This window comes from Scardinius erythrophthalmus, assembly GCF_964197995.2.
Source record: "Scardinius erythrophthalmus genome assembly, chromosome: 2".
NCBI classification, from domain to species: Eukaryota; Metazoa; Chordata; class Actinopteri; order Cypriniformes; family Leuciscidae; genus Scardinius; species Scardinius erythrophthalmus.
The window spans coordinates 53,222,990-53,239,719 of NC_138222.1; the positions used below are offsets into that span (position 1 = coordinate 53,222,990).

The 16,730-nt window shown below is 35.7% G+C and overlaps 2 protein-coding genes across 3 annotated transcripts in view; one reads left to right on the plus strand and one right to left on the minus strand.

Moving 5' to 3' along the window:
• The window catches only part of zdhhc13 (zDHHC palmitoyltransferase 13), a 26,776-nt gene extending 18,804 nt beyond the window's left edge, over positions 1-7,972 (plus strand). Inside the window, exons 10-17 of the mRNA XM_081348542.1 lie at positions 818-918; positions 1,633-1,757; positions 2,118-2,180; positions 2,460-2,553; positions 2,651-2,734; positions 3,588-3,745; positions 5,540-5,637; positions 6,990-7,972. Of these exons, the coding sequence (XP_081204668.1) occupies positions 818-918; positions 1,633-1,757; positions 2,118-2,180; positions 2,460-2,553; positions 2,651-2,734; positions 3,588-3,745; positions 5,540-5,637; positions 6,990-7,134 (868 nt within the window). The 3' untranslated portion in view covers positions 7,135-7,972. The remainder of the gene's footprint in view (positions 1-817; positions 919-1,632; positions 1,758-2,117; positions 2,181-2,459; positions 2,554-2,650; positions 2,735-3,587; positions 3,746-5,539; positions 5,638-6,989) is intronic.
• On the minus strand, positions 7,184-15,187 carry csrp3 (cysteine and glycine-rich protein 3 (cardiac LIM protein)). Of its 2 annotated transcripts, XR_014028916.1 has the most exons (7): positions 15,121-15,176; positions 14,144-14,275; positions 11,894-12,062; positions 10,575-10,704; positions 10,245-10,338; positions 8,540-9,000; positions 7,744-8,348 (listed from the first exon to the last, which is right to left on the minus strand). XR_014028916.1 is itself a non-coding variant. In XM_081348566.1 (6 exons), exons 2-6 carry the CDS (start codon positions 14,253-14,255, stop codon positions 8,927-8,929), a joined length of 579 nt encoding a protein of 192 aa, XP_081204692.1. In that variant the 5' UTR covers positions 14,256-14,275; positions 15,121-15,187; the 3' UTR covers positions 7,184-8,926. The 2 variants fall into 2 exon arrangements, 1 of the variants encoding a protein (XP_081204692.1); XM_081348566.1 differs by having other exon boundaries at positions 7,184-9,000; positions 15,121-15,187.
• Between the last annotated feature and the right edge of the window lie 1,543 nt (positions 15,188-16,730).

Here is a 16,730-nt window from a genome sequence, read left to right on the forward strand (position 1 = left end):
TCCCCTCAAAAAGGGAACCAATCACAGAACAGGGAGGGAGCAGCAAGACGATGACGACGTCTATGCGACACACCGAAGCAGTTTGTTTATATCTATGGATCCAACATGGCATCAGATGCGAAGTTACTTTTCGATGCAGCCTTAGATAGTGTTCTAAGTAGTTTAGAACGCAAGTTTATTTCGTCTTCTTCCTCGTCGAATTTCTGCCGCTCTACATACGTAATCTGGTATAATTGAAACGATTGGCTATGAGCTACGTACAGGCGCATTTGATAGACATTCGTAGCGCCCAATAAACGGCTCTGCGGATTCGTAAACCACGCCTCAAATACGAGAAAATGAACATGTGCTTCCCAGACCACGTCTCAATGAAACGAGGTCTGACGTTAGCCAGGCTACCAAACATTTAAATTCTGTCGTCATTAACACGTATGAGTTTTTTTCTTCTGCTAAACACAAAGGAAGATATTTTAAAGAAAGTTGGTAACCAAACAGTTAATGCTATTGACTTCCATAGTATGGAAAAAAAAATACCATGGAAGTCAATGGCTGCTGTCAAATGTTTGGTTACCGACATTCTTCAAAATATCTTCTTTTGTGTTCAGCAGAAGAAAGAAATTCATACAGGTTTGGAACAACTTTAGGGTGAGTAAATGATGACAGAATTTTCAGTTTTGGGTGTACTATCCCTTTAAATGTTACAGAGACCGTTAGAGGTCAGAACAAAAAGATCAGGAAAGTTCAGGAAAAAAGAAGTTGAGCTGTTGTTTCCACTCTTGAAATTGTTCTAACAATGCTGTCCTGTTTGTGTCTGTAGGCAGCTGGCGACTGTGGCGGTGCGGTCTTTGATTCCCTCGGCCAGTCTCATGGCTTCTATCTTCTGGATGGTGGTCACATGGGGCTTGTGGTTTCTACCTGATATCCTTGTATAATACACATACAACACGCACACACACACACTTGTAAATGTGATTTTCTGTTTTCAAACTAGGGGCTGCAAGGAAGTGTTAGGAGGTCCATAGAAATGTTAGGTAACACTTTAGTATGGGGAACACATATTAACTATTAACTACAACTTTTGCCTCAATAAACTCCTAATTTACTGCATATTAATAGTTAGTAAAGTAGTTTTTGTAGCGTTTAAGTTTAGGTATTGGGTAGGATTAAGGGATGTAGAATATGATCATGCAGAATAAGGCATTAATATGTGCTTTATAAGTACTAATAAACAGCCAATATCCTAGTAATGTACATACTAATAAGGAACTAGTTAATAGTGAGAATTGAACCCAAAAATAAAGTGTTACCAAATGTTATATAGAAATGGGTGGTAAAAATATATATAATATAAATAATTTAATTAATAATAATACAAATACAAATAATAATGAAAAAATAAGACTAATTAAGATGAATAAATAAAATAAACATTATATTAACATACAAACAAATAAAATTATATTTAGACTTTCATATAAATTTTGTTTTGAATTTCACAGAAGAATTGGATTTCTGCTATTCTCTCATTGATAGAACTAAATGCTTTACGAATAAATCTAAATGTGAGAATGACAAAATCATTGTTTGAGGGAAATACAAGTGATATCTCGTAAAGGCCTTAACGTGCATCACATGACCCCAGCGCTACAGTCCAGATACTCTTCACAGTCAACATCACAGCCTTACTGTACTACTACCTCCGCTCCTGCAGGACAGACCCTGGGATCGTCAAGGCAACCGAGGAGGAGAAGAAGAAGGTAAGGACGGGCTGCGATTGGCTGGTGTGTTGCCACACTCTGATGGGACGTGAGCCAAAAAACTAAACAAACAAAAAAACACATCAAATTGTTTTTTTCCAAAGATGGTTTCTGTCATTTTAGGTAGTTCTTATTACACAGACATACAGTATGTTCAAGTGTTATATGCATCAGGGGCGTTGGATATGATCTTCTTGTTTACACATTAAGTGTAACTGGGACATAAATTTACATTTGAAACTATGAGGACATTGCCTCCTCATTTGATTTCATTAACAAGAATAATATACATGTTGGCCTAATGATTCATTTAGGCTCTGTGAAGCTCTTTCTAGTCTCATGCGTCTTGTCTCTCTGTAGAATATTGTGGTTCTGGCAGAAGCGGGCTGTCTGGATCCCAGGATATTTTGTACTTCATGTATGGTAAGTTATTATGTCTGTTAATTTATAATATATAAAGGACAGGTAATGATGAGAAGAAAAACAGATTGGGAAATGAAACCAGATCAATTCACACTTGTGTTACCTACTAAAAGTGTTAAGACTGATTGAGTCCAAGCATGTGCACTAACCGTCAGGGCATGGTTTAAAAACGTACACATTTTTGCTGTAATATTGTGTAATATTCTCCTGACTGGAACACATGTTGTTAACATTCTACAAAGTCTGATGCCAGGTTATTTAAAAACCTTGTTTTTACAGATGAGGAAGCCAATGAGAGCCAATCACTGCTTTTACTGTAATGCCTGTGTTGCTAAACAGGACCACCACTCCATCTGGATCAATGGCTGCATAGGTAACATGCACAAACTAAGATGTTTAATGACACGTATGTCTTTCTCTTTCATTTTTTTTCTCTAATTATGTATTATTCATGCTAACTTGTTCCACAGGCGCCAGAAATCACCCGTTCTTTGTGCTTTTCCTGGTGGCTCTGAACTTCCTCTGCATTTGGACGTTCTACGGCAGTATGAAGTGTAAGTCACCACTTCAACTCAGATGTACAGTAAACTACCGTTCTGAAGTTTGTGGTCTGTATGAGTTTTGAAAGATTGTTGGTTTTGAAAGTAGTCTTTTCTTCTTACTAACTACATTTATTTGATTCAGTAAAACAGTAATGCTGTGAAATGTTATTACAATTTAAAATAACTTGTTTTAAGCATTTTAAAATGTAATTTATTACTGTGATCAAAGGTGAATTTTCAGCATTATTAATCCAGTCTTCAGTGTCACATGATCCTTCAGAAATCATTCTAATATGATGTTTTGCTGCTCAAGAAACATTTCTTATTATTGTTATCAATATTGAAAACCGTTGTGCTGCTTAATATTTTTTGTGGCAACAGTGAAACATTTTGTTTTTCAGGATTCTTTGATGATAGAAAGTTCAAAAGAACAGCTTTTATTTGAAATAGAAAATTTTCATGAAAATATAAATATATTTGCAGTCACTTTAGATCAATTGAAAGTGTCCTTTTTGAATATAAGAATTCATTTATTTTAAAAAAAATCTTACTGATCTTAGTAATTGCGTTATTTATTAAAGCCAAGTTGCAACAAAGTTTTAAAGTTTATGTAGTTTTAAATATTATTTACTGCTTTAAAATAAAATAAACTACAAATATACTGTAAAAACACATTTCATGTATCTTTAAATTCATCTACATTGCATTACATTCATCATAAGTTTCCATACAGGGTGATTTGCGCACCAGTGTTAGTGTAATGAGCCATTCATAGCGTTTAGTTTTCATCTGTATTTCACCAATATCCACCGTCACATTATGCTCTAGAGGATGATGATAGTAATGTGTGTTTCTCTGTGTGTAGACTGGTCGAATCACTGCCCGCTGCACTACACGGAGGAGGGTGTGTGGGGGGCGGTGACCGCTCTGATGGGCTGCTCTCCCTGGGTGCTTTACATCTTCTGCTTCGCTTTCTTCCACACATGCTGGGCCTCCATCCTGCTGCTGTTACAGCTCTACCAGGTCAGTGATGAAGATACATATCAGCACTACTGGCCGGATAGGAGTTAGGATATAAGGACCAGAGAGAACAGCTGTCATTATTTTTGTGCTATAGCTGATGGCTGATACAATGGCATATATTTTTGGCTAGTACAGGTGAAACTCGAAAAATTAGAATATCGTGCAAAAGTTATTATGGCTTACAGCTTCTGAAAACCCCAAATTCAAAATCTCTGAATATTACATGAAATCAATAAAAAAACAGATTTTAAATACAGAAATGTCGGCCCTCTGAAAAGTTTAATCATGCATATGTATGCAGTTATACTAAATATATTAGTTTCACCTTTTAATTTGAATTACTGAAATACACAAACATTTGCACGATATTCCAATTTTTGGGGTTTCACCTGTATTTTACGTCATGTGAAATAAAATAGAATAGAATTATATTTTATTCTTCATAGAATAAAATATAATAGAAACTGTTAATACTTTTACAACCTAGAATAAATTACTAGTTTCATATTTAAATTATGCACTTATATTATATCTAATATTGACCTCAGACCAATATTTATTAGCTATTTTTATGGGCATTTTGGGATATCGCATGTTTATGCGGATACATTTTTTTAAACTACGATGGAAACACATTTACCGTATAAATCCCTCAAGGAGTACCAAAAATCTCACGTGACTTTACTTCAAAAGAGGATGTGATTGAATAACTGGAATAACCAGTGGACCAATCGCATCGCACAGCATCTCAGGCGTTGGTCTGATCATTTTGAAATGCCTGAGCCAAAGTCTGTCATCAGAATGATTTGGTTTAATTCCCTCTCAGAAGTGTCTGACATTAATGAGTTCCTCTGAACGCTACATAATATGACAGCGTTTATTGTGTTTAGTCTGCGCTCTCTGAGACGCAAGTCATTTATGATGTTGGAAAAAAGAGCCACAGTTTCTTCCCCGATTGCTGCAACTTCCATTTTTATTAGATATTTTGTTCCAGTTGACGATTTTGTTCTCTTGATCACATGGGATGGAAACAAAATGATTTGTGCAATATTGCAGTTTTGCCCATAAGTTAAATTCACTACTTTAGATGGAAACATAGCTTTGGTATTTTGTGGCTCTTTGTTCAAAGCTGCTGTTACATTTTTGTAGAGAGTAAACATTGCTTAGCGGTCTTATTAATGAAGATATATTTCCATTACTAATACCTCTGTTGTTATTGTTAACTGAAACTATTAAAAATAATTTTCGATAATTGAAATAAAGCCGAAATAAAATTAAATACTAACTAAATAAAATAAATAAGTTTAAGATGAAGTACAAAATTACTAAAACTGAAATAAAAATAAAGCTAGAAAAAAAACAAATGCACATAACAAAATTGCTAAAATTAAATTCAAAATATTAATAAATATTATAATAGTATATAAGTGATACTAAAATAAGACTGATTAATAAAAAAAATAATAATAATAATATATATATATTTAATTATTATTATTTTTTTGAATAGTATAATTGAATTAAAATGAACAAATAAAGGTGTGTAAGTCTTTTAAAAGGTGTAACTAATGATTTCCTCATATGTCTGTAGTGTTTCAGCAGAAGACTGAATTTCTCAAGTTGTTCTCACATGATTAGCCTGGTGTAAAGAGGTTCCCCCTGCAGAGGCATTAGGAACCTGTTCTCATGCCATGACTTCCTGTTGGGAGTTAATACTGGTCAATAGCGTAATGTGTTAACTTTGTCCTGTGATGCATGGACACACTCTTTATACTTTGCTTTGTTTCCTCACAGGTTGCGTTCCTCGGACTGACGACGGTCGAGAGAGCTAACCTGACACACAGGCAGAGAAAACTCCCTCAAGCCTCTTCTCTCAGACAAAACCCATTCAAGTAAGCATAGTTTAACTAGTTTATGGCTCATAAATAGAAGCTTGTTTCTGCCTTGGAATAAGGTATTAGTGACTTTTTTTCCTCACCACTCTGACTTTTTTTCCCTCTGAATTGCAAGTTTACATTTCGCAATTTGAACTTTATAACTCGCAATTGCGAGTTTTTCACAATTCTGAGAAAATAAATTTGAATTGCGAGATTTTTCCTGCAATTTCGGACTTTTCCCTCACAATTGTTAAATAGAAACTTGGAATTGCAAGAAAACAACTTAATTTAAATTTTGTAATAACGAAGGTAGTTGACTTTTTATCTCCAAAGTTTGTCTTTTCCTTGCGATTGTGAGTTTATACCTCACAATTTGGACTTTATAACTTGCAATTGCCAGTTTATATCTCGCAATACTGACTATTTCGAGGTTATAACTAGCAATTCTGACTCTTTTTTTTTTCCTCGGAATTGCGAGTTATCAAGTCTGAATTGTGAGATAAAAAGTCGCAATTACTTGACTTGCTGTCTTGCATTACAAGTTTCTATCTCGCAATTCTTACTTCGTCTCACAAATGCGAGTTTATATTTCACAATTCTGACTTTATTTTGAATTCATAACTCGCAATTCTGACTTTTTCCCTTAGAATTGTGAGATTTAAACTCAAAAATTGCGAGTTATAAAAACCCGAAATGTGAGATAAAAATTTGCAAATACTTGTTTTCTTGCAATTACGAGTTTATATCTTGCAATTATGGCTTTATTTCTCGTAATTTTGATGTTACAAATCGCAATTCTGTTTTTGTTCTCAGAATTGTGAGATATAAACTTGAAATTGCAAGTAATCAAGTATGAAAAAATGTGCAAATATTTGTTTTCTTGCAATTATGAGTTTATATCTTGCAATTCTGACTTTATAACTCACAATTGTGAGTTTGTATTTCACAATTCTGAGTTTCACTAATTCTGACTTTTTCCTGCAATTCTGACTTTTTTTGTATAGCAATTATGACTTCCCTCACAAGTGTGACACTCTGAATTGCGATGAAAAAAAAAGTTAGAATTGTGGGATATAAAATCACAATTAAAAAAAGTAATAGCAACTTTTTATCTCACAATTCTGACTTTATTACTTGCAATTGCCAGTTTATATCTCACAATTCTGACTTTTTCAATTTTGTATCTTGCAATTCTCCCTTTATAACTCGCAATTGTGAGGTTATATATTCTGTTTTTCTCAGAATTATGAGATATAAACTCACAATTACCTTTTTTTATTGCTTTATTCTGTGACGGAAACAAACTTCCAGTGATAACGCTCACAAATGTGTGAGTTTTATATTTAATGTGGTTTCTTCTCTCATAGTCTTGGTGTGGTGAAGAACCTGGTGAACTTCTTCCAGTGGCGGTGCTGCGGTCTCTGTAAGCCAATGGTGCTGGACTGGACTCAACAGTATCCCATGGGCCTCAGCAGAGACCATCCCATGTTCAGCGGTCCCGATGCGGTTTGACCACCAGAGGCCAGTCACCCACTCAGGGAGAGCCATTGGTTTGATTTTTAATGCCTTTTTAATGATGAAAAGGAAGTATAGACTGAATGCTAATTTGGATAATCTTTTGTTCTATTTGCAAGAACATTCACCTTTTATATTTGAGCGAAATATATATGTGATGTGCATTCATGGTAATGATGGAAAGATTTTGCCTTACAGCTTAAGTTATACATTATAATGTTTATAAGCATACTGATATATTTTGAACTGAAATATTTTGTAAGGTACGGTAAGATCACATTGTTTTGGGTTTTACTCCGAGTCCTTTTACATGAAGTGACCACTATCCTCTTTATGAACAGATTTGTAAATCAGAGCAATTTTATTTCTACAAAACGAATAATTACTAAAAATGCGCCAAATTACAAATTCAGTTGCTGATAATTGATTATCGGCTGAAAATCTGATTTCTTGTAATTTTGAGAAACGTACATCCCTTGATGCGTCAAAATGCATTTGAAATGACTTTAAATGATATGATCAGATGCGCCACCACTCCCCTGAGCTACCACAGCATTTATAGCATTATACATACAAGATTAATCACATAATTTAATATATTTCATTAGTTATTAGAATTCTTTATTATTCTGAGTAATCAGTCATATTTTCTGTGGCAGTTGATCTTATTTTTTAGCTTTAATAACCACTATGTAGTACAGGCTCATGTCTGATGGCATTCTCATGCTGTTTGCTGCCGTTATCAATAATATTCATTATACTTTATCACACAGTATGTCATTATAAGGGAAATGTGCTGAACCCTGCTCTGTGCTTTGGAATAAATCACTTTCATAATTTGCGGCTCAAGAGTGTTTCTCCAGGTCACGATATATTTTGATGTTTATTATTGGTTGCTGGGTGAAAATAACAAGTCAATATTGAGTAGTACCTTGCATTATAGCCACTATTATCTAATAACGAAGAGTTTTGGAGATACTGTATTTTATTGTGTGAATGTGCGTTAGTTAATTTATAAGATTACTATATTTAAACTGCTTTTTCTTGGTTACAGATCGTCGTTTAATCAATGTTGGATGACTTTATTTATTCTTTGTATCCCACCATGTCATAGCATAAAAACAGTTACAATAGACAGGAGTAAAATAATTGTAATACATTTGATTTATGCCGCAGTCTGTGTGCATAGCATCAACATGAGATGTTTAAAGCTGAAGTGTGTAAAAAAATGTTTGTTAAAATATTTACCCTTTCCCAACCTAAGCTATTGGTAAGATACGTTTCCCAAAAGTGTAAACATTTGGCACCATCACAGTATTACACTGCTTAAGCGTCCCCATGTATTTGTGCAGTTCTGTTTGGTAATGGCAGAAATCACACACTTCAGCTTTAAGTATAAAGCCACCTTTTCATTGCACACGACATTCTTCGTTAATTCGACGGAAGTCATTAATTTCCCATGGAAAATCGCGCAGGGGCAATGCGTCATGCAGATGCGTAATTTTTGGATCCGAATTGAGCTTTGGATGCATTAATAAATGTGAACGTAAGAGACTGGATGATAGCCTATGCAACACGCAGCATATGGTGTAATCACAGGAGATATATATAATATAATGTGTGTTTTTGTACTAATTTATTCATTCCACCATGGTGAATGCCCTTGTTGTTGCTCTCCTTCCTTTACTATTACGACTGCCACTAGTAGGCGATTTCCCACAGTTGTATTCAAATGTTGTGTGCAGTGAAAAGGAGGCTGGACTGGGTTCAGTGGGTTGGTTTAAACTTGTCAATCAGCGTCCTCGACCACGCCCATGTTCCCAAGGCCACGCCCCTTTGGACCAAAGTTTTTGGCATAGCAAACTGAAAAAAAAAAAAAAATGAAATGGAGAAATCAGATGACAAAAACTTTAAGAGTAATAAAATAAATCTTGGCTAAGGTTCAACTGGTATTCAGCAATATTCCGTAATTACCAATATTTTTTAGAAACACTTTACAATAAAGTAATTTATGATACCTGTGGTATCAAAGCTGAATTTTCAGCATCATTACTCCAGTCTTCAGTGTTACATGATCCTTCAGAAATCATTCTAATATGCTGATCTGCTGCTCAAGAAACATTTATTATTAATGTGAATGTCAGTTGTGCTGCTTGATATTTTTGTGGAAATTATGATACTTTTTTAGGAATCTTTGATGAATAGAAAGTTTAATGAACAGTCATTAAATTTATTAAAGCAGTTATTTGAAATAGAAATAAAAATAGAATGTGTAACATAAATGTCATCACGTTTTAACAATTTAATGTATCCTTGATGAATAAAAGTATTAATTTCCCTCTCTCTTTTTTTTTTCAATCTTACCACAAATATTTGAATGGTATCATTGTTTCCACAAAAATGTTAAGTTTCTGTTTTCAATAATCAGAAATGTTTCTTGAGCATCAAATCATCATATTAGAATGATTGATTTTCATATATAGAAAATCTAAAGGATAATGTGACACTGAAGACTGGAGTAATGATGCTGAAAATTCAGCTTTGCATCACAGCAATAAATTACATTTTTAAATGTATTAAAATACAAAATGCTTATTTTAAATTGGAACAATATCTCACAACATTACTGTTTTTACTGTATTTTTGATTTAATAAATACAGTCTTGGTGAACATAAGAGACATTCTTTCAAAAAAATGGTAAACTTTCCAAACTTTTGACAGGTACTGTACATTATTCAAATTAAAAGTTCTATCTGTTAATGATATTTAATGGACCCGAACTAACAATAAACAGATGCATTTTTATTAACTAAGGTTTACAAGGAAGAATAAACACTGCAACAACAATATTGTTATCTAATGGGACCTTAAAATGTTGTTCTCATTCTTTTATCTCAACATTTAATGCAAATTTGTGTTAGCATGATCAAAAACAGTCATCATGATGCAACTAACACACATCACTCAGGCTTTAATCACGGCTACAGTATTTGTTCTCTTGATTGCATCGATTGGCCTGTAATGGCTGTTGAACAAATAACTAGGTCTATCGAACAGACCATCTATTGATTGGTTAAGTGATATTAGATTATTTGATTGACCGTACCTTTACAGTAGAGCTCTCCGTCTTTATCCGTCACCGTGGTGGACTCCAGGCTCTTCCCACACAATAAACAGCGGAAGCAGGTTTTGTGCCAGGGCTGTTGGATCAGAACCAGTGACAGACTGATAAAGTACTACGGTAAAATCTGCTTCACACAGCACTGACCTGTGACAGCAGCATATTGCAGGAGTGCTGAGAATGGAACAGTTCCTCAAAATCTGCTTATACCGGCGGTTAAATGGTTTAATATTAATACATTTCATATCATAACACAGCATATAGTAGCAAAAACTCTGAGCCAGCTTCTGGCTTTCATCGTAACTGCAGTTTTACCTTTCCAGCGCCCATGACTTTCTCCGCTGCATAGACTGCTTTGGAGCAGCGGGGACATCGATCCGTACTCCCAAATTTCTGCGCAAACTTGCTTGGGTTCGAGTTCGCAGATGTCGGACGAGCTTTAGACCTTAATATGTTAAACACATAAGAACATAAGAAACACAAAACAACAATATTCTAAATTCAAGTGTAAAAAAAACTGTCTAAATTCTTTGGGGCCGTTTACACGACACCACTTTTAACTAAAAACGGAACGTTTTTTGGCCGTTCATTTACACGACAACAGCGTTTTGGTGGCGTGAAAACGCAACATTTCGAAAATTGGTTTCAGCGCAAGGTTTTGAAAACGATACTGTTCTCCGTGTAAACTACAAAAACGTGAATTTGTGAAAACGGTGATACGCATAGTGTCTACCACGCCAACTAGTGGCCTGGGATTAATAATACAGCGTTTTTAGTAGTTTTCGCGGATTCGTGTGAACTAAAAACTTTTCCTACATCGTTGTCTTGTAAAGAGATGGTCCTCACTGCGGAACATGAAATCCACGGGGAGGAGTCGGATCCAGATCCAACTCCTCCCTCCTTACATATACCTAAACCTACCCATCTCCACCCCCTGATCTTTAAACCTACCCATCTCCACCTCTTAATCCCTAAACCCACCCCTAAACCTACCAATCTCCACCCCTTATATCTGGATCCAACGCCGCCCCCCGGATCCAACTCCGTCCCCCGTGTACTGCATTGAGGTGCTACTGGTTGTAAACGGTAAGTCGGTTTAAATTTTCAACATTAGCAGTAAATGAAAATCACAGCATAATTCAGGATACATTTGCACGATGCACTAAAAACAGAAACGTTTTTCCTTTGCGTTTTTCACGTACAAGCCACAATGTTGTCAAAACTTTCCCCCGTTCACACGGATCTGCAAATATGATTAAAAACGCTGCATTATTCATGTCAGGCCAGTAGTTGGCGACGTCACTTTGTAAAGAAACACTAGACTGAACATGATTTTTTCACAAATTTGCATTTTTGTAGTTTACATAGAGGCGACAATATTGTTATCAAATCACTTTGAACCCGTTTTCAAAAGGTTTTGTTTTCAGGCCCAGTTGTCATGTAAATGAACGGCCAAAACACATTCAAATAATTCTGTTTTTAGTTGAAAACTGTTGTGTAGGCTAATTGACAAGGGTTTGCGTCACTCCTTCACCAGTAATGATTTAGTTTTTAGGCTAATTACATCATTGTCTTGGAAACTGCACTGCTGCTGTCTCTACAAGAATCATGTGAAAGATATTTTCAGGACATACTCTTGAGGCTGAAGTTCTTCATTATTCACCGGGTCAGAACTCAGCGCTCCGGCACCCTGGCCGTACCCGTAACCTTTGGGACCGTATTTCTTGCCGTAGCAGGATTTGCAGTAAATCTCAGACTCGTGCGCTGCAACTGTTGTGCTGTCCAAGCCTTTACGACAAACCACTAAAAAACACAAACAAGTCTGTGTTAAAATATGGCATAAATACCATATCAAATATAAACAAGTATATGAGAATTAAAAATATACACTAATATTACAATATTTCTGAAAGTCTTTTATGCATACCAAGGCTGCATTTATTTGTCCAAAGTATACAATATAAACATTAATATTGTGAAATATTCTTACAATTTAAAATGGCTGTTTTCGCTTTTAATATATTTTAAAAATTGTATTTATTCCTGTAATGGCAAGCTGAATTTTCCAACCTGATCTCATGCTAATAGCAAACTATTTTACAAGGTGGCAATTTCATAAGAATGTATACAAAGTAAATCGTTTGAAAACGTACAGTTTTTAGAAAAAAAGTGAGCGTCCCTAAACATTACTGTCTCTGGGGCGTCAGCAGATCATACAATTATTTTTTTAGAAATGATATTTTACGGATTCACATGAATTAGCACGCAATTCACCAAAAAAAAAAAAAAATAGTTACGAATTGAATTTTCAGCATCATTACTCCAGTCTTCAGTGTCACATGATCCTTCAGAAATCATTCTAAAATGCTGCTCAAGAAACATTTCTTATTAATATTAATGATACATTTTTTCAGGATTTTTTGATGAATAGAAAGTTCAAAAGAACAGCTTTTATTTGAAATCGAAATCTTTTGTAACATTTTTAATATATTTACCATCACTTTTGTTAAGTGCATTCTTGCAGAATAATAAAAAAAAAAAAATCCAATTTGAATTATGTTCATATATATAGAATAGTTGTATTGAGACCAGCAAAACAAAAAAGACAGCATACTACATTTAACACAAAATGTCAGATTCTTGAATCTGATATGAGAGAGAGAGCTTAGAGTTGTCCCGTGATCTCCCAGCTCCTCTAGAGGGTTGTCATCTCCTGTCTGTGTTCCTCAGCTGCTGCACTTTCAGCCAGGACGGCTCAAGAGGCTCATGGGAGCTTGGCATTGTGTCTAATTTTGGGCTGGATGAACAAGAGGCTGTGAGAGAGATGAGAGTAGCGCGGCCGCTGTCGTCCGCAGCAGATGGAAACAGGCCCTTGAATGGTTGAACTGCAGGGGTGTCAGCTCTACCAGTGCTACCAGTCTCAACACCCCTCCTGGCACGACTCGAGCGTTTAAGAATTAATGCTGTGCCACTGAAAGCTGTCTGCTCACTGGGAAACATTTCAAAGAGCACTCTTGATATTGATGGGAGTTAGTTTCGTTTTTTTTCGGGGGGGTTTTCACCTCATCAAGATTCATTAACTAACTTATTCTGACATAACTAGCTAAATTCATAAAAGAATGCAGAGTGAAAGTTTATTGCTCTATCCAAATATGTATTGTTGCTATTGAAGTAAGTATTTTAGTAAAAGGTAAATCTGTTTTCAAGTGTAATAACAGACTCAGTGGAAAGAAAATGCACATTTGCTCAGACAAGCGATAACTTTGGACACACTAATTTGATGTTTTGTGATCTATAGTGAAAGAATTGCATTTTCAGTCATCTATCCTATTATCCTTATTTTGCTCTGAAATATCTGTGCTTTTTAAAATTCATCAAACTGGCTAAAATTGCTATTTTTTGGTATTATTATATTTTCACCTGAGAGACGCATGCAATTTCAAAATGTCTTAAACCAACAAGGAAAATTCTTTTTTTATGGAATATTTTAGTATATAAATGATTTATCAGTGCATATCATTATTTCAGGTACCCTCATAATCTTTAATCAAAATAACTTCCCCTCCCTCTTGCAGCGTCTTCTCTGATGACGTGTTTACTGGCATGAGGGCGGGGCAACCTGTCACTCACAAGAGATCGACCAATGGCAAACCACAACCATCCAATCAATTCCTGATGGACAAAATCAAGTCCCGCCCTACATCTTTTCATGTTACAGAAGCCGATTTATGTCACAATAGGGAAAAAAAGTGTATCACAACTTCCGTTCATGCCAACTTTAACTCCCTCGGAGCTTAAACTTTTTGATTCTGATATCTAATATACCTTTAATTTTTACTTTAGTAAGTAAGAGTAACAATGCCTGAATTGTATTGTGGACTTACTGCAAATGAAGCAGGTTTTGTGGAAGCTCCGGCTGTTGCACTGGATCTCCTCAGCATGGTAAACCGTCTTCTCACAGGCCGAACATTTGGCTCCTCCTCCCCAGTTTGGCATCCTCGGCTCTGGCAAAGATTCTGACATTTACAGGGATGGGAAGAGAGACAATCAACCAAAACTGCCAAAAAACCATCAACTTAAAGGGATGAGTGTTACAATCAGTTTACTAACTGTGAAAATGTATCACCATTTTTTGAAAACAAGGAGAAAAATTGACAACCTTCATTTATGTGATATGTGACAGGTCAGATATAAAAATAGATGTATCGTATCTATCTCAAAGGAATATGTCATATCTCATCTCTTTAAGCAGGCAGAATATCACCTCACTAGTGTGGAATGCCACGATAAGAGTCCAGAAATAGGTCTTTTATTAATGGCACTGCCAGATTAAAAGAAGTGCCTGCTTTGTGTGGCTAAAGGAATACTAAATGCCATTTATTTTTTAATTATTTATTCACATTGTTATTATTTTGCATGCATTTCAAAATCAAAACATAATTGGATCACTCTGCTTTGTAAGAGAGAAAACATTAGGGATACTAATATTAAACCAAAATATTAATCAGTAATACTCGTTAACAAGGTAATTATACAATGCATATCGAATAATGAATTAATGTACTTTAAAATACATTTGTTTCATGATCTTTCTAACTATATAAATGTAGGCTACTATTGCTATCTGCTAAGCGATCGTGTAATAATAATCGAATCACTTTAAACCTGATGAATTCTTGTAGAATCACTTCACAGGCTTAATTAAATATCAATAGGGGTGAATTCATGTTGATTGGGACACTTTTCCACAGTCATCCCATAATGGCAAAAAGTGTCCCAATTAACATGAGTTCTCCCCTACATTGTCAGTACAGCACAAATTATGAAGCCATTGAAATAGAAATGTTCAAATTCTACTTACACAATCTTTTTTTTCCTGGAAGTAATGTTTTCTCGTCTGTCCCTGATGATGTCCATTTCTGGCCCTCTATGGTAGGTCTTTATATAGGCTCCTGGACGTCACTCCCTCAGCTCCAAACACACACTCATCATTTCAAGAGGACCAAAGGGTGTGCTGACAGATTCAGATTAGTCCATCCTCCTCCTCCTAAATTAACAGCTGACAACACACAAATGCAATGTAGCTGCATGGTCTCCAGTCCTGAGAGTAAATATTCTACAAACACCACAACATTTGTTCCCCATTTTAAAGGCGTGTGTGTTCGGCTGCACAAATACATTGAATCGGTCTGTATGGCTGAATATTAAAACCGATGATGACAAACGACTTGTAACCGTCATATTCTCTATAATATTAATTCAAGTTTAGGATGATTATATAAAAGGAAAGTCTGTCCTTGACTAGCATCATTTCTATGATACTTCTAACGCTGGAGTCAGTGCATTGCATTTCTTGGTTATGTGGTTTTGTGCAGGGGTGTTGCTAGCCTATGTGTTGTGCCTATGCAAGTGCCATCTCGGACTGAAGCTTGGCCACCCCTGTTGCGAAAGCATTTTAACGGCTTTAACAGCTGACTTTTCTTGGTTCAAAGAACTATGGCACTGGCAAAAAAGGCCACATACACATGAACTAAGTTCTCACTTGACCGTTTTGGTACGTTTGGTACACTTGTAGATTTTCTCTAGATTTTAAGCAGGATTTTTTTTTTTTTGCCACCCCAATAAAATCACTGGGTCTTACCTGCCAACCTGAAAAAAAGTTAACGTTCACATAACCAGACCACTCCTTGAACGTTTTGTATATTTTATAATTTTGCACTTGTTATGAGGAAGTTACTGCTCAATGGTCTCTGAACCATCTGAAAAGAAGTAGTAGGGTGTGCAGCGTCCACCTGGATGATGCGACGGCAGCCATTTTGTGCCAGAACGTCCTCCACACACCAGCTTATTGGTGGAGAAGAGACAGAGTGAGGAAGCCAATCAGTTTATATGGGGATTATTAGGAGGCCATGATGGACAGAGGCCAAGGGAGAGCAGGGAGTTGACGTGCTGTGTGGGGGTGAAAGGAGGCAACCGGCAAATCTAGCGACCTGAAACATCAAAACCTTTGTTTTTCCATCAAATGTAATCTAACTAGGTGGTTGAATAAAAATATTTGGACTTTATAATTTATGTCATTGTCTCTGAAAACGAGGATAACTTCTAGACACATTTAAGTTTTTGTTTCACAGATTATTTTTTGCACAGTCCTTAAGGTGGGCGTTTCCCCCCACTCTACCCCGAGAAGAGAAGTGTCACCATGAAATGTAAACAGAAAAAACAAGCAATACATTGACATTAGAAACCTTTTATAATGACAGCATTTTTATTACCGTTTTGATCACATTTGGTCGGGAAAAAATAATACTTAGCTATTATTATTATTATTATTATTATTAATAGTGAGTGCGCGCGCGCAGCCGGGGCTCTCTCTCTCTCTGCTCGTTCTTATATGCCCTGTCAAGCGCGCCCTGTTAAACTGACAGGACTTAAAAACACATGCAAATGATAAACGTCCACTCTATGATGGTT